We start from the raw sequence: 17,176 nt of genomic DNA on the forward strand, positions 1-17,176 counted from the left end.
CGGGGAGAGAATAGAAATAAACAGCCGCGCGTTTGTTACACAGAGATAATCCTGCGGCCAATGGGCTGCTGTCTGGTTCCCATAGGCTACTAACTGCCCTTCCCTACAAACTGCCCTTCCCTACAAACTGCCCTTCCCTACTTACTGCCCTTCCCTACAAACTGCCCTTCCCTACAAACTGCTCTCCCTGGGAATAGTCTCTCCCTATTATTAACAAGAGGCTGCAGCACAATGGCTGGCACCTAAATGGGTGGGGCTGGGATAAGGGTGTGGCTTTCTGATGGACTCCGCCTACATAATTTCCTTTTCCAAGGGCGACCGTATCATTTTAGCTGCTAATGTGGGTCAGTTAGACTGGTTTGGCCACTTGTCTGCCTCCGATTGGCCTCCCCGCCCAACATCTGGCCTGAGATTGGTCATTCCTGATTGGGCAGGTTTGATTTTTACATCAGGTTGGGCATTGTGTTGGCTCCTTGATGCAGTGATGGTGCCTATGCCGCCATTTTAATTTGATCATTTGGCCTTAGGGGCATATCAGGAGAAGGTAGATCTTACAGTGTATGGAAACTCTAGAGAAAGAGACCTCAGCCTTCAGTAATAAGGGCACAATGGGGGAGAGTAAGAAGGGCACAATGGGCGAGAGTAAGAAGGGCACAATGGGCGAGAGTAAGAAGGGCACAATGGGCGAGAGTAAGAAAGGCACAATGGGCGAGAGTAAGAAGGGCACAATGGGCGAGAGTAAGAAGGGCACAATGGGCGAGAGTAAGAAGGGCACAATGGGGGAGAGTAAGAAGGGCACAATGGGCGAGAGTAAGAAGGGCACAATGGGGGAGAGTAAGAAGGGCACAATGGATGAGAGTAAGAAGGGCACAATGGGCGAGTAAGAAGGGCACAATGGGCAAGAGTAAGAAGGGCACAATGGGCGAGAGTAAGAAGGGCACAATGGGCGAGAGTAAGAAGGGCACAATGGGCGAGAGTAAGAAGGGCACAATGGGAGAGTAAGAAGGGCACAATGGGCGAGAGTAAGAAGGGCACAATGGGCGAGAGTAAGAAGGGCACAATGGGCGAGAGTAAGAAGGGCACAATGGGGGAGAGTAAGAAAGGCACAATGGGCGAGAGTAAGAAGGGCACAATGGGCGAGAGTAAGAAGGGCACAATGGGCGAGAGTAAGAAGGGCACAATGGGCGAGAGTAAGAAGGGCACAATGGGGGAGAGTAAGAAGGGCACAATGGGGAGAGTAAGAAGGAGGGGGGAGAGTAAGAAGGCCACAATGGGGGAGAGTAAGAAGGGCACAATGGGCGAGAGTAAGAAGGGCACAATGGGGGAGAGTAAGAAGGGCACAATGGATGAGAGTAAGAAGGGCACAATGGGCGAGTAAGAAGGGCACAATGGGCGAGAGTAAGAAGGGCACAATGGGCGAGAGTAAGAAGGGCACAATGGGCGAGAGTAAGAAGGGCACAATGGGCGAGAGTAAGAAGGGCACAATGGGAGAGTAAGAAGGGCACAATGGGGAGAGTAAGAAGGGCACAATGGGGGAGAGTAAGAAGTACAATGGGAGAGTAAGAAGGGCACAATGGGCGAGAGTAAGAAGGGCACAATGGGAGAGTAAGAAGGGCACAATGGGGGAGAGTAAGAAGAGCACAATGGGCGAGAGTAAGAAGGGCACAATGGGCGAGAGTAAGAAGGGCACAATGGAGGAGAGTAAGAAGGGCACAATGGGGGAGAGTAAGAAGAGCACAATGGGCGAGAGTAAGAAGGGCACAATGGATGAGAGTAAGAAGAGCACAATGGGCGAGAGTAAGAAGGGCACAATGGAGGAGAGTAAGAAGGGCACAATGGGGGAGAGTAAGAAGAGCACAATGGGCGAGAGTAAGAAGGGCACAATGGGCAAGAGTAAGAAGGGCATAATGGGGGAGAGTAAGAAGGGCACAATGGTAGAGAGTAAGAAGAGCACAATGGGCGAGAGTAAGAAGGGCACAATGGGCGAGAAGTTAAGAAGGGTACAATGGGGGGAGAGTATGAAGGGCACAATGGGGGAGAGTAAGAAGAGCACAATGGGCGAGAGTAAGAAGGGCACAATGGATGAGAGTAAGAAGGGCACAATGGGGGAGAGTAAAGAAGGGCAACATGGGCGAGAGTAAAGAAGGGCACAATGGGCGAGAGTAAGAAGGGCACAATGGGCGAGAGTAAGAAAGGCACAATGGGGGAGAGTAAGAAGGGCACAATGGGGAAGAAGTAAGAAGAGCACAATGGCGAGAGTAAGAAGGGCACAATGGATGAGAGTAAGAAGGGCACAATGGGCGAGTAAGAAGGGCACAATGGGCGAGAGTAAGAAGGGCACAATGGGGGAGAGTAAGAAGGGCACAATGGGGAGAGTAAGAAGGGCACAATGGGCGAGAAGTAAGAAGGGCACAATGGATGAGAGTAAGAAGGGCACAATGGGCGAGTAAGAAGGGCACAATGGGCGAGAGTAAATGGGAAAAGGGCACAATGGGGGAGAGTAAGAAGGGCACAATGGGCGAGAGTAAGAAGGGCACAATGGGCGAGAGTAAGAAGGGCACAATGGGCGAGAGTAAGAAGGGCACAATGGGCGAGAGTAAGAAGGGCACAATGGGCGAGAGTAAGAAGGGCACAATGGGCGAGAGTAAGAAGGGCACAATGGGCGAGAGTAAGAAGGGCACAATGGGCGAGAGTAAGAAGGGTACAATGGGCAAGAGTAAGAAGGGTACAATGGGCGAGAGTAAGAAGGGCACAATGGGCAAGAGTAAGAAGGGCACAATGGGCGAGAGTAAGAAAGGCACAATGGGGGAGAGTAAGAAGGGCACAATGGGGAAGAGTAAGAAGGGCACAATGGGCGAGAGTAAGAAGGGCACAATGGGCGAGAGTAAGAAAGGCACAATGGGGGAGAGTAAGAAGGGCACAATGGGGAAGAGTAAGAAGAGCACAATGGGCGAGAGTAAGAAGGGCACAATGGATGAGAGTAAGAAGGGCACAATGGAAGGGCAGCAATGGCGAGAGTAAGAAAGGCACAATGGGGGAGAGTAAGAAGGGCACAATGGGCGAGAGTAAGAAGGGCACAATGGAGAGTAAGAAGGGCACAATGGGCGAGTGTAAGAAGGGCACAATGGCGAGAGTAAGAAGGGCACAATGGGCGAGAGTAAGAAGGGCACAATGGCGAGAGTAAGAAGGGCACAATGGGCGAGAGTTAAAGAAGGGTACAATGGGCAAGGTAAGAAGGGTACAATGGGCGAGAGTAAGAAGGGCACAATGGGCAAGAGTAAGAAGGGCATAATGGGGGAGAGTAAGAAGGGCACAATGGTAGAGAGTAAGAAGAGCACAATGGGCGAGAGTAAGAAGGGCACAATGGGCGAGAGTAAGAAGGGCACAATGGGGGAGAGTATGAAGGGCACAATGGGGGAGAGTAAGAAGAGCACAATGGGCGAGAGTAAGAAGGGCACAATGGATGAGAGTAAGAAGGGCACAATGGGGAGAAGTATGAAGGGCACAATGGGGAGAGTAAGAAGAGCACAATGGGTGAGAGTAAGAAGGGCACAATGGGCGAGAGTAAGAAGGGCACAATGGGCGAGAGTAAGAAAGGCACAATGGGGGAGAGTAAGAAGGGCACAATGGGGAAGAGTAAGAAGAGCACAATGGGCGAGAGTAAGAAGGGCACAATGGATGAGAGTAAGAAGGGCACAATGGGCGAGTAAGAAGGGCACAATGGGCGAGAGTAAGAAAGGCACAATGGGGGAGAGTAAGAAGGGCACAATGGATGAGAGTAAGAAGGGCACAATGGGCGAGTAAGAAGGGCACAATGGGCGAGAGTAAGAAGGGCACAATGGGCGAGAGTAAGAAGGGCACAATGGGCGAGAGTAAGAAGGGCACAATGGGCGAGAGTAAGAAGGGCAAATGGGCGAGTGTAGAAGGGCACAATGGGCGAGAGTAAGAAGGGCCAATGGGCGAGAGTAAGAAGGGCACAATGGGCGAGAGTAAGAAGGGCACAATGGGCGAGAGTAAGAAGGGTACAATGGGCAAGAGTAAGAAGGGTACAATGGGCGAGAGTAAGAAGGGTACAATGGGCGAGAGTAAGAAGGGTACAATGGGCGAGTGTAAGAAGGGCACAATGGGCGAGAGTAAGAAGGGCACAATGGGGGAGAGTAAGAAGGGCAATGATGGGGGAGAGTAAGAAGGGCACAATGGGCGAGAGTAAGAAGGGCACAATGGGCGAGAGTAAGAAGGGCACAATGGGGGAGAGTAAGAAGGGCAATGATGGGGGAGAGTAAGAAGGGCACAATGGGCGAGAGTAAGAAGGGCACAATGGGCGAGAGTAAGAAGTGCACAATGGGGGAGAGTAAGAAGGGCAATGATGGGGGAGAGTAAGAAGGGCACAATGGGGGAGAGTAAGAAGGGCAATGATGGGGGAGAGTAAGAAGGGCACAATGGGCGAGAGTAAGAAGGGCACAATGGGCGAGAGTAAGAAGGGCACAATGGGCGAGAGTAAGAAGGGCAATGATGGGGGAGAGTAAGAAGGGCACAATGGGCGAGAGTAAGAAGGGCACAATGGGCGAGAGTAAGAAGGGCACAATGGGCGAGAGTAAGAAGGGCAATGATGGGGGAGAGTAAGAAGGGCACAATGGGCGAGAGTAAGAAGGGCACAATGGGCGAGAGTAAGAAGGGCATAAATGGGCGAGTAAGAAGGGTACAATGGGCGAGAGTAAGAAGGGCACAATGGGCGAGAGTAAGAAGGGCAATGATGGGGGAGAGTAAGAAGGGCACAATGGGCGAGAGTAAGAAGGGCAATGATGGGGGAGAGTAAGAAGTGCACAATGGGCGAGAGTAAGAAGGGCACAATGGGGGAGAGTAAGAAGGGCACAATGGGCGAGTGTAAGAAGGGCACAATGGGCGAGAGTAAGAAGGGCACAATGGGCGAGTGTAAGAAGGGCACAATGGGCGAGTGTAAGAAGGGCAATGATGGGAGGGTGTAAGGGTAAGTAAATCTGGGGGCAGTTTTCGGCTCTGTAGTGATGGGAGGGTGTAAGGGTAAGTAAATCTGGGGGCAGTTTTCGGCTCTGTAGTGATGGGAGGGTGTAAGGGTAAGTAAATCTGGGGGCAGTTTTCGGCTCTGTAGTGATGGGAGGGTGTAAGGGTAAGTAAATCTGGGGGCAGTTTTCGGCTCTGTAGTGATGGGAGGGTGTAAGGGTAAGTAAATCTGGGGGCAGTTTTCGGCTCTGTAGTGATGGGAGGGTGTAAGGGTAAGTAAATCTGGGGGCAGTTTTCGGCAGTGGATTCAGGGTGCAAATGCACGGTCCTGGCCGAACCGAATCTGAATGCTAATTAGGATTTTGAAGGGTTAAATGTCGGCGCCTCCCTGCTCTAGTATTTGCCCCCCCCCCATGCCTTGCTTGGCTTCTGCAGTTATTTTCTCTCGCCAGAAGAGGGAGCCCTTATTCCATCCAAGAGCCTGTAACTGTCCCTATGGGGAAAGTGAGGGCGGGGTTCAGCCCACAAGCAGGACACACAGTGGATCGGGGGTATCAGTATATCCTGCAGAACTGCACTGGGGGTCTGCCCCCCCAGAATATCTATTTATCAATAACATTAAATTCTGCTTGAACTTGCTGAGAAATAATCATCACTTTGTATCATACAAGGCAAGAGTCCCCTCTAGTGGCCACAGAAATGAATTGCATGCCCAGAAGCCTCTCCAACATGGCAGCTCCATAGATTAAAAACGAGACCACACCCACAGCCTTCACAAGCCGCACCCACCTCATTGTCACTGGCCCCACCCCCCACCAATTAGTCCCATGGGCGGCATCCTTTGCTTTAGCTGCAGATGGAGCTGCTCCTGTCCTCCTGTTGCACCGCAAGGAGCCACTGTTACCCTTGGGGTACCTCTTTGCCTTTAATAGGGGCAGCTTTGTAGGGGCGGGGGCATATGTTTCCCCTGTGCCAGTTCTCATTAGAGGGAAATTGGGGCAATAAAATGGTTCTGAGTCAGGTTCCTTATCTGCCCGGAGGATCTTCCTTATCTGCCCATCTTGGGGCCAGTGGCCCCCGGCGCCCCCATTGGGAGGGCCCAGCTCAGGGCAATAAAAGCTGATTGGGTTTATCACACACAGGGGAATGTGCTCAGTCAGACCTTGAAGCGGTTATTATCAGCGCTTTGGGCAGGAAGGGGTTAAGGTGCAGTTTATAAGTTACCCGTTAGCCGAGGGGGGAATAAAGCGCAGGGAGTTGCAGCCGCACAACAACCGGAGACTCAGCCATGAAATCCCTCCTGCTCCCCGTCCTGCTGCTCCTCCTGCTGGGGGGGTCACAAGGGGTTAAAATACAGGTGAGTGTAACGGGGGGCTCCCTGCACCCCAACCCTATAATGTGGGTGACTGTCTGTGCTGCTCACAAATGGTTAATCCTCTCTCTGATCACAGGGCCCCAGGCAACAACTCCCGGGCAGTTGGGTGTATGGGCAAATCTACTGCCCCTGGTGGGGGGGGGGGGGCAGAATGGGGCGGCAGTATGAGGGTGAGTGTGGGAGGGCTGTATGAGGGTGAGTGTGGGAGGGCAGTATGAGGGTGAGTGTGGGGGGGCAGTATGAGTGTGAGTGTGGGAGGGCAGTATGAGGGTGATGTGGGGGGCAGTATGAGTGTGAGTGTGGGAGGGCTGTATGGGGGTGAGTGTGGGAGGGCTGTATGGGGGTGAGTGTGGGAGGGCAGTATGAGGGTGAGTGTGGGAGGGCTGTATGGGGGTGAGTGTGGGAGGGCAGTATGAGGGTGAGTGTGGGAGGGCAGTATGAGGGTGAGTGTGGGAGGGCTGTATGAGGGTGAGTGTGGGAGGGCTGTATGAGGGTGAGTGTGGGAGGGCAGTATGGGGGTGAGTGTGGGAGGGCAGTATGAGTGTGAGTGTGGGAGGGCAGTATGAGTGTGAGTGTGGGAGGGCAGTATGGGGGTGAGTGTGGGAGGGCAGTATGAGTGTGAGTGTGGGAGGCAGTATGGGGGTGAGTGTGGGGAGGGCAGTATGGGGTGAGTGTGGGAGGGCAGTATGGGGTGAGTGTGGAGGGCAGTATGGGGTGAGTGTGGGAGGGCAGTATGGGGGTGTGGGGGGCAGTATGGGGGTGAGTGTGGGAGGGCAGTATGAGGGGTGAGTGTGGGAGGGCAGTATGAGGGTGAGTGTGGGAGGGCAGTATGAGGGTGAGTGTGGGAGGGCAGTATGGGGGTGATGTGGAGGGCAGTATGGGGGTGAGTGTGGGAGGGCAGTATGAGGGTGAGTGTGGGAGGGCAGTATGGGGGTGAGTGTGGGAGGGCAGTATGAGGGTGAGTGTGGGAGGGCTGTATGAGGGTGAGTGTGGGGGGCAGTATGAGTGTGAGTGTGGGAGGGCAGTATGGGGGTGAGTGTGGGAGGGCAGTATGAGTGTGAGTGTGGGAGGGCAGTATGGGGGTGAGTGTGGGAGGGCAGTATGGGGGTGAGTGTGGGAGGGCAGTATGAGTGTGAGTGTGGGAGGGCAGTATGAGTGTGAGTGTGGGAGGGCAGTATGGGGTGAGTGTGGGAGGGCAGTATGGGGGTGAGTGTGGGAGGGCAGTATGGGGTGCGTGTGGGAGGGCAGTATGAGGGTGAGTGTGGGAGGGCAGTATGAGGGTGAGTGTGGGAGGGCAGTATGAGGGTGAGTGTGGGGGGGCAGTATGAGTGTGAGTGTGGGAGGGCAGTATGGGGGTGAGTGTGGGAGGGCAGTATGAGTGTGAGTGTGGGAGGGCAGTATGGGGGTGAGTGTGGGAGGGCAGTATGGGGGTGAGTGTGGGAGGGCTGTATGAGGGTGAGTGTGGGAGGGCAGTATGGGGCTGTGGGGGGCAGTATGGGGGTGAGTGTGGGAGGGCAGTATGAGTGTGAGTGTGGGAGGGCAGTATGAGTGTGAGTGTGGGAGGGCAGTATGAGTGTGAGTGTGGGAGGGCAGTATGAGGGTGAGTGTGGGAGGGCAGTATGAGGGTGAGTGTGGGAGGGCAGTATGGGGGTGAGTGTGGAGGGCAGTATGAGGGTGAGTGTGGGAGGGCAGTATGAGGGTGAGTGTGGGGGGGCAGTATAGGGGTGGGGGGGCAGGGAATTATGAAGGGTGAGTGTTGGGGGGCAGGGCAGTATGAGGGTGAGTTGTGGGGGGGGGCAGGGCAGTATGAGGGTGAGTGTGGGGGGGGGCAGGGCAGTATGAGGGTGAGTGTGGGGGCAGGCAGTATGAGGGTGAGTGTGGGGGGCAGGGCAGTATGAGGGTGAGTGTGGGGGGGGCAGGGCAGATATGAGGGTGAGTGTGGGGGGGGGCAGGGCAGTATGAGGGTGAGTGTGAGGGGGCAGTATAGGGGTGGGGGGGGCAGGGAAGTATGAGGGTGAGTGTGGGAGGCAGTATAGGGTGAGTGTGGGAGGGCAGTATGAGGGTGAGTGTGGGGGGGCAGTATAGGGTGGGGGGGGCAGGGAATTATGAGGGTGGAGTGTTGGGGGGCAGGCAGTATGAGGGTGAGTGTGGGGGGGGCAGGCAGTATGAGGGTGAGTGTGGGGGGCAGGGCAAGTATGAGGGTGAGTGTGGGGGGGCAGGGCAGTATGAGGTGAGTGTGGGGGGGGCAGGGCAGTATGAGGGTGAGTGTGGGGGGCAGGGCAGTATGAGGGTAAGTGAGGGGGCGTAGGGGTGGGGGGGGGCAGGGAAGAATGAAGGGTGAGTGTGGGGGGGGCAGGCAGTATGAGGGTGAGTGTGGGGGGGCAGGGCAGTATGAGGGTGAGTGTGGGGGGGGAGGGCAGTATGAGGGTGAGTGTGGGGGTGGCAGGGCAGTATGAGGGTGATTGTGGGGGGCAGGGCAGTATGAGGGTGAGTGTGGGGGGGCAGGGCAGTATGAGGGTGAGTGTGGGGGTGGCAGGGCAGTATGAGGGTGATTGTGGGGCAGGGCAGTATGAGGGTGAGTGTGGGGGGGCAGGGCAGTATGAGGGTGAGTGTGGGGGGGAGGGCAGTATGGGGGTGAGTGTGGGGGGGCAGTATGAGGGTGAGTGTGGGGGGGGCAGGGCAGTATGAGGGTGAGTGTGGGGGGCAGGGCAGTATGAGGGTGAGTGTGGGGGTGGCAGGGCAGTATGAGGGTGATTGTGGGGGGCAGGGGCAGTATGAGGGTGAGTGTGGGGGGGGCAGGGCAGTATGAGGGTGAGTGTGGGGGGGGCAGGGCAGTATGGGGTGAGTGTGGGGGGGCAGTATGAGGGTGAGTGTGCGGGGGGGCAGGGCAGTATGAGGGTGAGTGTGGGGGGGCAGTATGAGTGTGAGTGTGGGGGGGGGCAGGGCAGTATGAGGGTGAGTGTGGGGGGGCAGGGCAGTATGAGGGTGAGTGTGGGTGGGCAGGGCAGTATGAGGGTTAGTGTGGGGGGGAGGGGCAAGTATGAGGGGGAGTGTGGGGGGGGGAGGGCAGTATGAGGGTAAGTGTGAGGGGGCAGGGCAGTATGGGGGTGAGTGTGGGAGGGCAGTATGAGGGTGAGTGTGGGAGGGCAGTATGAGGGTGAGTGTGGGAGGGGCAGGGCAGTATGAGGGTGAGTGGGGGGGCAGTGAGTGTGAGTGGGGGGCAGTATGAGTGTGAGTGTGGGGAGTGAGTGTGAGTGTGGGGGGCAGTATGGGGGTGAGTGTGGGAGGGCAGTATGGGGGTGAGTGTGGGGGGCAAGTGAGTGTGAGTGTGGGCAGTATGAGGGTGAGTGTGGGGGGGCAGTATGGGGGTGAGTGTGGGGCAGTGAGTGTGAGGGCAGTATGAGGGTGAGTGTGGGGGGGCAGTATGAGGGTGAGTGTGGCGGGGCAGTGAGTGTGGGGGAGTATGAGGGTGAGTGTGGGGGGGCAGTATGAGGGTGTGTGGGGCAGTGAGTGTGGGGGCAGTATGAGGGTGAGTGTGGGGAGGGCAGTATGAGGGTGAGTGTGGGGGGGCAGTGAGTGTGGGGGGCAGTGAGTGTGAGTGTGGGGCAGTATGAAGGGCCGGGTCCCACTGAGCGTCCCATCCTCCGTATGGGGCCCCTGGGTCCCACTGAGCGTCTCATTCCTCCGTACTGGGGCCCGGGTCCACTGAGCGTCTCATCCCTCGTACTGGGGCCGCGGGTCCCACTGAGCGTCCCATTCCTCCCGTACTGGGGCCCGGGTCCCACTGAGCGTCTCATCCCTCCCGTACTGGGGGCCGGGTACACTGAGCGTCTCATCCTCGTACTGGGGCCCGGGTCCCACTGAGCGTCTCATCCCTCCCGTACTGGGCCGAGGTCCCACTGAGCGTCTCATCCCTCCCGTACTGGGGCCCCGGGTCCCACTGAGCGTCTCATCCTCCCGTACTGGGGCCCGGGTCCCACTGAGCGTCCCATTCTCCGTACTGGGGCCCCGGTCCCACTGAGCGTCTCATCCCTCCCGTACTGGGGCCCCGGGTCCACTGAGCGTCTCATCCCTCCCGTCTGGGGCTCGGGTCCCACTGAGGTCCCATTCCTCCCGTACTGGGGCCCCGGGTCCCACTGAGCGTCTCATCCCTCCCGTACTGGGGCCCGGGTCCACTGAGCGTCTCATCCCTCCCGTACTGGGGCCCCCGGGTCCCACTGAGCGTCTCATTCCTCCCGTACTGGGCCCCGGGTCCCACTGAGCGTCTCATCCCTCCCGTACGGGCCCGGGTCCCACTGAGCGTCTCATTCCTCCCGTACTGGGGCCCCGGGTCCCACTGAGCGTCTCATCCCTTCCGTACTGGGGCCCCGGGTCCACTGAGCGTCTCATTCCTCCCGTACTGGGGCCCGGTCACTTGAGCGTCTCATTCTCGTACTGGGGCCCGGTCCCACTGAGCGTCCATTCCTCCCGTACTGGGGCCCCGGGTCCACTGAGCGTCCATTCCTCCTGTCCTGGGGCCCCGGGTCCACTGAGCGTCTCATCCCTCCGTACTGGGGCCCCGGGTCCCACTGAGCGTCCATCCCCGTACTGGGGCCCCGGGTCCCACTGAGCGTCCATCCTCCCGTACTGGGGCCCGGGTCCATCTGAGCGTTCCATTCCTCCTGTACTGGGGCCCCGGGTCACTGAGCGTCCCATCCCTCCCGTACTGGGGCCCCGGGTCCCATGAGCGTCCCATTCCTCCAGTACTGGGGCCCCGGGTCCCACTGAGCGTCCATTCCTCCCGTACTGGGGCCCGGGTCCCACTGAGCGTCCCATTCCCGTACTGGGGCCCGGGTCCCACTGAGCGTCCCATCCCTCCCGTACTGGGGCCCGGGTCCCACTGAGCGTCCCCTTCCTCCCGTATGGGCCCCGGGTCCACTGAGCGTCCCTTCCTCCCGTACTGGGCCCCGGGTCCCACTGAGCGTCCCCTTCCTCCCGTACTGGGCCCCGGGTCCCACTGAGCGTCCTTCTCCCGTACTGGGTGGGCCCGGGTCCCACTGAGCGTCCCCTTCCTCCCGTACTGGGGCCGGGTCCCACTGAGCGTCCCATTCCTCCCGTACTGGGGCCCCGGGTCCCACTGAGCGTCCCATTCCTCCTGTACTGGGGCCCCGGGTCCCACTGAGCGTCCCATTCCTCCCGTACTGGGGCGGTCCCACTGAGTGTCCCATCCCTCCTGTACTGGGGCCCGGGTCCCACTGAGCGTCCCATCCTCCTGTACTGGGGCACCGGGTCCCACTGAGCGTCTCATCCTCCCGTACTGGGGCCCCGGGTCCCACTGAGCGTCTCCATTCCTCCTGTACTGGGGCCCGGGTCCCACTGAGCGTCCCTTCCTCCCATGGGGCCGGGTCCACTGAGCGTCTCATCCCTCCCGTATGGGGCGGGTCCCACTGAGCGTCCTTCCTCCCGTACTGGGGCCCCGGGTCCCACTGAGCGTCCCATCCCTCCCGTACTGGGGCCCCGGGTCCACTGAGCGTCCATTCCTCCCGTACTGGGGCCCGGGTCCCACTGAGCGTCCATCCTCCCGTACTGGGGCCCGGGGCCCACTGAGCGTCTCATCCCTCCCGTACTGGGGCCCGGGGCCCACTGAGCGTCTCATCCTCCGTACTGGGCCCGGGTCCCACTGAGCGTCCATCCCTCCCGTACTGGGGCCCCGGGTCCCACTGAGCGTCCCATCCTCCGTACTGGGGCCCGGGTCCCACTGAGCGTCCCATCCCTCCCGTATGGGCCCGGGTCCCACTGAGCGTCCCCTTCCTCCCGTACTGGGGCCCCGGGTCCCACTGAGCGTCTCATCCGCTCCGTACTGGGTGGCCCCGGGTCCCACTGAGCGTCTCATCTCTGTACTGGGGCCCGGGTCCCACTGAGCGTCTCATCCCTCCCGTAACTGGGCCCCGGGTCCCACTGAGCGTCTCATCCCCCGTACTGGGCCCGGGTCCCACTGAGCGTCCCATCCCTCCCGTACTGGGGCCCGGTCCACTGAGCGTCCATTCCTCCCGTACTGGGGCCCCGGGTCCACTGAGCGTCCCATCCCTCCCGTACTGGGCGGGTCCCACTGAGCGTCCCATTCCTCCCGTACTGGGGCCGGGTCCCACTGAGCGCCCATTCCTCCCGTCTGGGGCCCCGGGTCCCACTGAGCGTCATCCCTCCCGTCTGGGGCCCCGGGTCCCACTGAGCGTCCCATCCCCTCCTGTACTGGGGCCCCGGGTCCCACTGAGCGTCCATCCCTCCCGTACTGGGCCCCCCGGGTCCACTGAGCGTCCCATTCCTCCTGTATGGGGCCCCGGGTCCCACTGAGCGTCCCATCCTCCCGTACTGGGGCCCCGGGTCCACTGAGCGTCCCCTTCCTCCCGTACTGGGGCCACGGGTCCCACTGAGCGTCCCCTTCCTCCCGTACTGGGGCCCGGGTCCCACTGAGCGTCCATTCCTCCCGTACTGGGGCCCGGGCCACTGAGCGTCTCATCCTCCGTATGGGGCCCCGGGTCCCACTGAGCGTCTCATCCCTCCCGTACTGGGGCCCGGGTCCCACTGAGCGTCTCATCCCTCCTGTACTGGGGCCCGGTTCCCACTGAGCGTCTCATCCTCCGTACTGGGCCCCGGGTCCCACTGAGCGTCCCATCCTCCCGGTACTGGGGGGGGTCCCACTGAGCGTCCATCCCTCCTGTACTGGGGCCCCGGGTCCCACTGAGTGTCCCATCCCTCCTGTACTGGGGCCGGGTCCCACTGAGGCGTCCCATCCCTCCTGTACTGGGGCCCGGGTCCCACTGAGCGTCCCATCCCTCCTGTACTGGGGCCGGGTCCCACTGAGCGTCCCTCCCTCCTGTATTTGGGGCCCGGGTCCCACTGAGCGTCCCATCCCTCCTGTACTGGGGCCCCGGGTCCCACTGAGCGTCCCATTCCTCCCGTACTGGGGCCCCGGGTCCCACTGAGCGTCTCATCCCTCCCGTACTGGGGCCCCGGGTCCCACTGAGCGTCCCATTCCTCCCGTACTGGGGCCCCGGGTCCCACTGAGCGTCCCATCCCTCCCGTACTGGGGCCCCGGGTCCCACTGAGCGTCCCATCCCTCCCGTACTGGGGCCCCGGGTCCCACTGAGCGTCTCATTCCTCCCGTACTGGGGCCCCGGGTCCCACTGAGCGTCTCATCCCTCCCGTACTGGGGCCGGGTCCACTGAGCATCCCATCCCTCCCATATGGGGCCCGGGTCCCACTGAGCGTCCCATTCCTCCTGTACTGGGCCCCGGTCCACTGAGCGTCCATTCCTCCTGTACTGGGGCCCCGGGGCCCACTGAGCGTCTCATCCATCCCGTACTGGGCCCCGGGTCCACTGAGCATCCCATCCCTCCCGTTGGGGCCCCGGGTCCCACTGAGCGTCCCATTCCTCCTGTACTGGGGCCCGGGTCCCACTGAGCGTCCCATTCCTCCCGTCTGGGGCCCGGGGTCCCACTGAGCGTCCATTCCTCCCGTACTGGGGCCCGGGTCCCACTGAGCGTCATTCCTCCCGTACTGGGGCCCCGGGTCCCACTGAGCGTCCCATTCCTCCTGTACTGGGCCGGGGGTGGTCCCACTGAGCGTCCCATTCTCTGTACTGGGGCCCCGGGTCCCACTGACGTCCCATTCCTCCTGTACTGGGGCCCGTCCACTGAGCGTCATTCCTCCTGTACTGGGGCCGGGTCCCACTGAGCGTCCCATCCCTCCCGTACTGGGCCGGGTCCCACTGAGCGTCTCATCCCTCCCGTACTGGGGCCCCGGGTCCCACTGAGCGTCTCATCCCTCCCGTACTGGGGCCCCGGGTCCCACTGAGCGTCCCATTCCTCCTGTACTGGGGCCCCGGGTCCCACTGAGCGTCCCATTCCTCCTGTACTGGGGCCCCGGGTCCCACTGAGCGTCCCATCCCTCCCGTACTGGGGCCCCGGGTCCCACTGAGCGTCTCATCCCTCCCGTACTGGGGCCCCGGGTCCCACTGAGCGTCCCATCCCCGTATGGGGCCCCGGTGTCCACTGAGCGTCCCATCCTCCGTTACTGGGGCCGGGTCCCACTGAGCGTCCCATCCCTCCCGTACTGGGGCCCCGGGTCCCACTGAGCGTCTCATCCCTCCCGTACTGGGGCCCCGGGTCCCACTGAGCGTCTCATCCCTCTCCCCCAGGTGGGAAAATTCACTTTCCATGTGAAGTCGGTTCTGGAGTTAAAGAAAGTGATTGAGACGGAAGAAAAAGAACCGACCGAAGTAACCCAGGAACTGTGTCATAGCAACGCCCTCCCGGAGGAGTTCCACCCAGTCTGCGAGGAGGATAATGCCCCCGATATCTTCATCCAGCTGGGTATGTACCCCGATACCCCAGTACCCTGATAACCCGATACCCTGATACCCTGATACCCTGATACCCCAGTAGGGGGTACATTATCCCTTATAATACATGAGTGATACTCAGAGTTCCCTGTATAACTCAGCCTGCAGCCTTGTGCCTTTATATGGGGGGCACAGAACCCCTCAGTGACTGCTAATATCCTTATCATTTACAGTAGGGGTACATTATCCCTTATAATACATGAGTGATACTCAGAGTTCCCTGTAAACTCAGCCTGCAGCCTTGTGCCTTTATATGGGGGCACAGAACCCTCAGTGACTGCTAATATCCTTATCATTTACAGTAGGGGGTACATTATCCCTTATAATACATGAGTGATACTCAGAGTTCCCTGTATAACTCAGCCTGCAGCCTTGTGCCTTTATATGGGGGCACAGAACCCCTCAGTGACTGCTAATATCCTTATCATTTACAGTAGGGGGTACATTATCCTTATAATACATGAGTGATACTCAGAGTTCCCTGTATAACTCAGCCTGCAGCCTTGTGCCTTTATATGGGGGGCACAGAACCCCTCAGTGACTGCTAATATCCTTATCATTTACAGTAGGGGGTACATTATCCCTTATAATACATGAGTGATACTCAGAGTTCCCTGTATAACTCAGCCTGCAGCTTGGTGCTTATATGGGGGGCACAAGAACCCTCAGTGACTGCTAATATCCTTATCATTTACAGTAGGGGGTACATTATCCCTTATAATACATGAGTGATACTCAGAGTTCCCTGTATAACTCAGCCTGCAGCCTTGTGCCTTTATATGGGGGGCACAGAACCCCTCAGTGACTGCTAATATCCTTATCATTTACAGTAGGGGGTACATTATCCCTTATAATACATGAGTGATACTCAGAGTTCCCTGTATAACTCAGCCTGCAGCCTTGTGCCTTTATATGGGGACAGAACCCCTCAGTGACTGCTAATATCCTTATCATTTACAGTAGGGGGTACATTATCCTTATAATACATGAGTGATACTCAGAGTTCCCTGTATAACTCAGCCTGCAGCCTTGTGCCTTTATATGGGGGGCAACAGAACCGCTCAGTGACTGCTAATATCCTTATCATTTACAGTAGGGGGTACATTATCCCTTATAATACATGAGTGATACTCAGAGTTCCCTGTATAACTCAGCCTGCAGCCTTGTGCCTTTATATGGGGGGCACAGAACCCCTCAGTGACTGCTAATATCCTTATCCGTTACAGTAGGGGGTACATTATCCATTGCTGAGAATGGAGTGACAGTTGGTTCCGGTACCAGTGGGACTAACCAGGTGCCATTATCTCTCTGTTACACAGTTCGGGCCGTGGAGAACTTTGATGAATGTGAAATCTGTGCCAACCCGGCCTGTCCCGGATGCTTCTAGAACCCTTGGGCAGTACCGGCGCTGAATGGCCCAAATCTAGACCCTATGATTATACCCAAATGACAATGACTGGGCCCTGGGCCCCTCCCTGTGCTTCCAGTTCTCTATTGGTCGGTGCTGGGCCCCTGGGGGGGCAGCTGTATTATCTGTACCTAATCGGGCCATAATGTTGATTGCAAGCTCTGCGGCGCCACCTGCCCATGGGAAGTGTTGGATACAAGGAGTCTCTATAGATCTGATCTGCTGATTGGTTTATTATTAATAATAATAACAATAATAATAATAATACAGCAAAGGGGGGTTGGGGGTGATGGTGCCTTTGTGCCATTCTTCTGGCTGGCTGTATCTAATTGCCCCCCCGCCCTCCCTGCCCCTCCATACTACTTGCCTCCTGCCTAACCCCTCCATATCTCCATACCTCCTGCCCCCCATACCTCTCCCCCTCATACCCTGCCCATACCCTGCTGCCTGCCCTTCATACACTTGCCCTGCCCATCCTACCTCTGCCTCCTCCATACCCTCCATACCTCCTGCTCTCATACCCCTACCTCATGCCCCTACTACCTCCCCTCATACCCCTACCCTCCCCCCTCATACTGCCCCCTACCCCTACTCCTCCCCCTGCCTTCATACCCCTACCCTGCCCAACCCCTACTCCTCTTCTCTGCCCCATACCCTCCTTTAAATAAGGGATCATGGTGATTACCCCCAATGTTCATTATAATTCTCATTCTGAATAAACTTGTTACATTGGAATTAATTGTCTCACTGATTGGTTATTGGTCTCCCCTGTAACTCCGCCTCCCCCTGTAACTCCCCCCCCCCCGTAACTCCCCCCATATATATTTATATATTAGTGACCCCCCTTAAACTGCCCCCCCCCCCCAGTGTAAACCAATCCCAACTGGGCCAGCCTTTCCCATAACTGAGCCCATTCCCTTTATCAGCTTAGTCGCTCTTCCCTGTTACTTTCTCTATTTCATTACTGCCCCCCCTTATATATTTATATATAGTGACCCCCCCTTAACTGCCCCCCCCCCCAGTGTAACCAATC

General features: G+C 58.3%; 1 protein-coding gene across 1 annotated transcript; it reads left to right on the plus strand.

The window, feature by feature from the left end:
* Positions 1–6,137: 6,137 nt before the first annotated feature.
* LOC116411074 (guanylin-like) lies at positions 6,138–16,151 on the plus strand. Its single transcript, XM_031902939.1, has 3 exons — positions 6,138–6,337; positions 14,532–14,706; positions 16,055–16,151. Exons 1-3 carry the CDS (start codon positions 6,269–6,271, stop codon positions 16,120–16,122), a joined length of 312 nt encoding a protein of 103 aa, XP_031758799.1. The 5' UTR covers positions 6,138–6,268; the 3' UTR covers positions 16,123–16,151.
* The last annotated feature ends 1,025 nt before the right edge of the window (positions 16,152–17,176 follow it).

This window comes from Xenopus tropicalis, chromosome 5 (assembly GCF_000004195.4).
Source record: "Xenopus tropicalis strain Nigerian chromosome 5, UCB_Xtro_10.0, whole genome shotgun sequence".
Lineage (NCBI taxonomy): Eukaryota > Metazoa > Chordata > Amphibia > Anura > Pipidae > Xenopus > Xenopus tropicalis.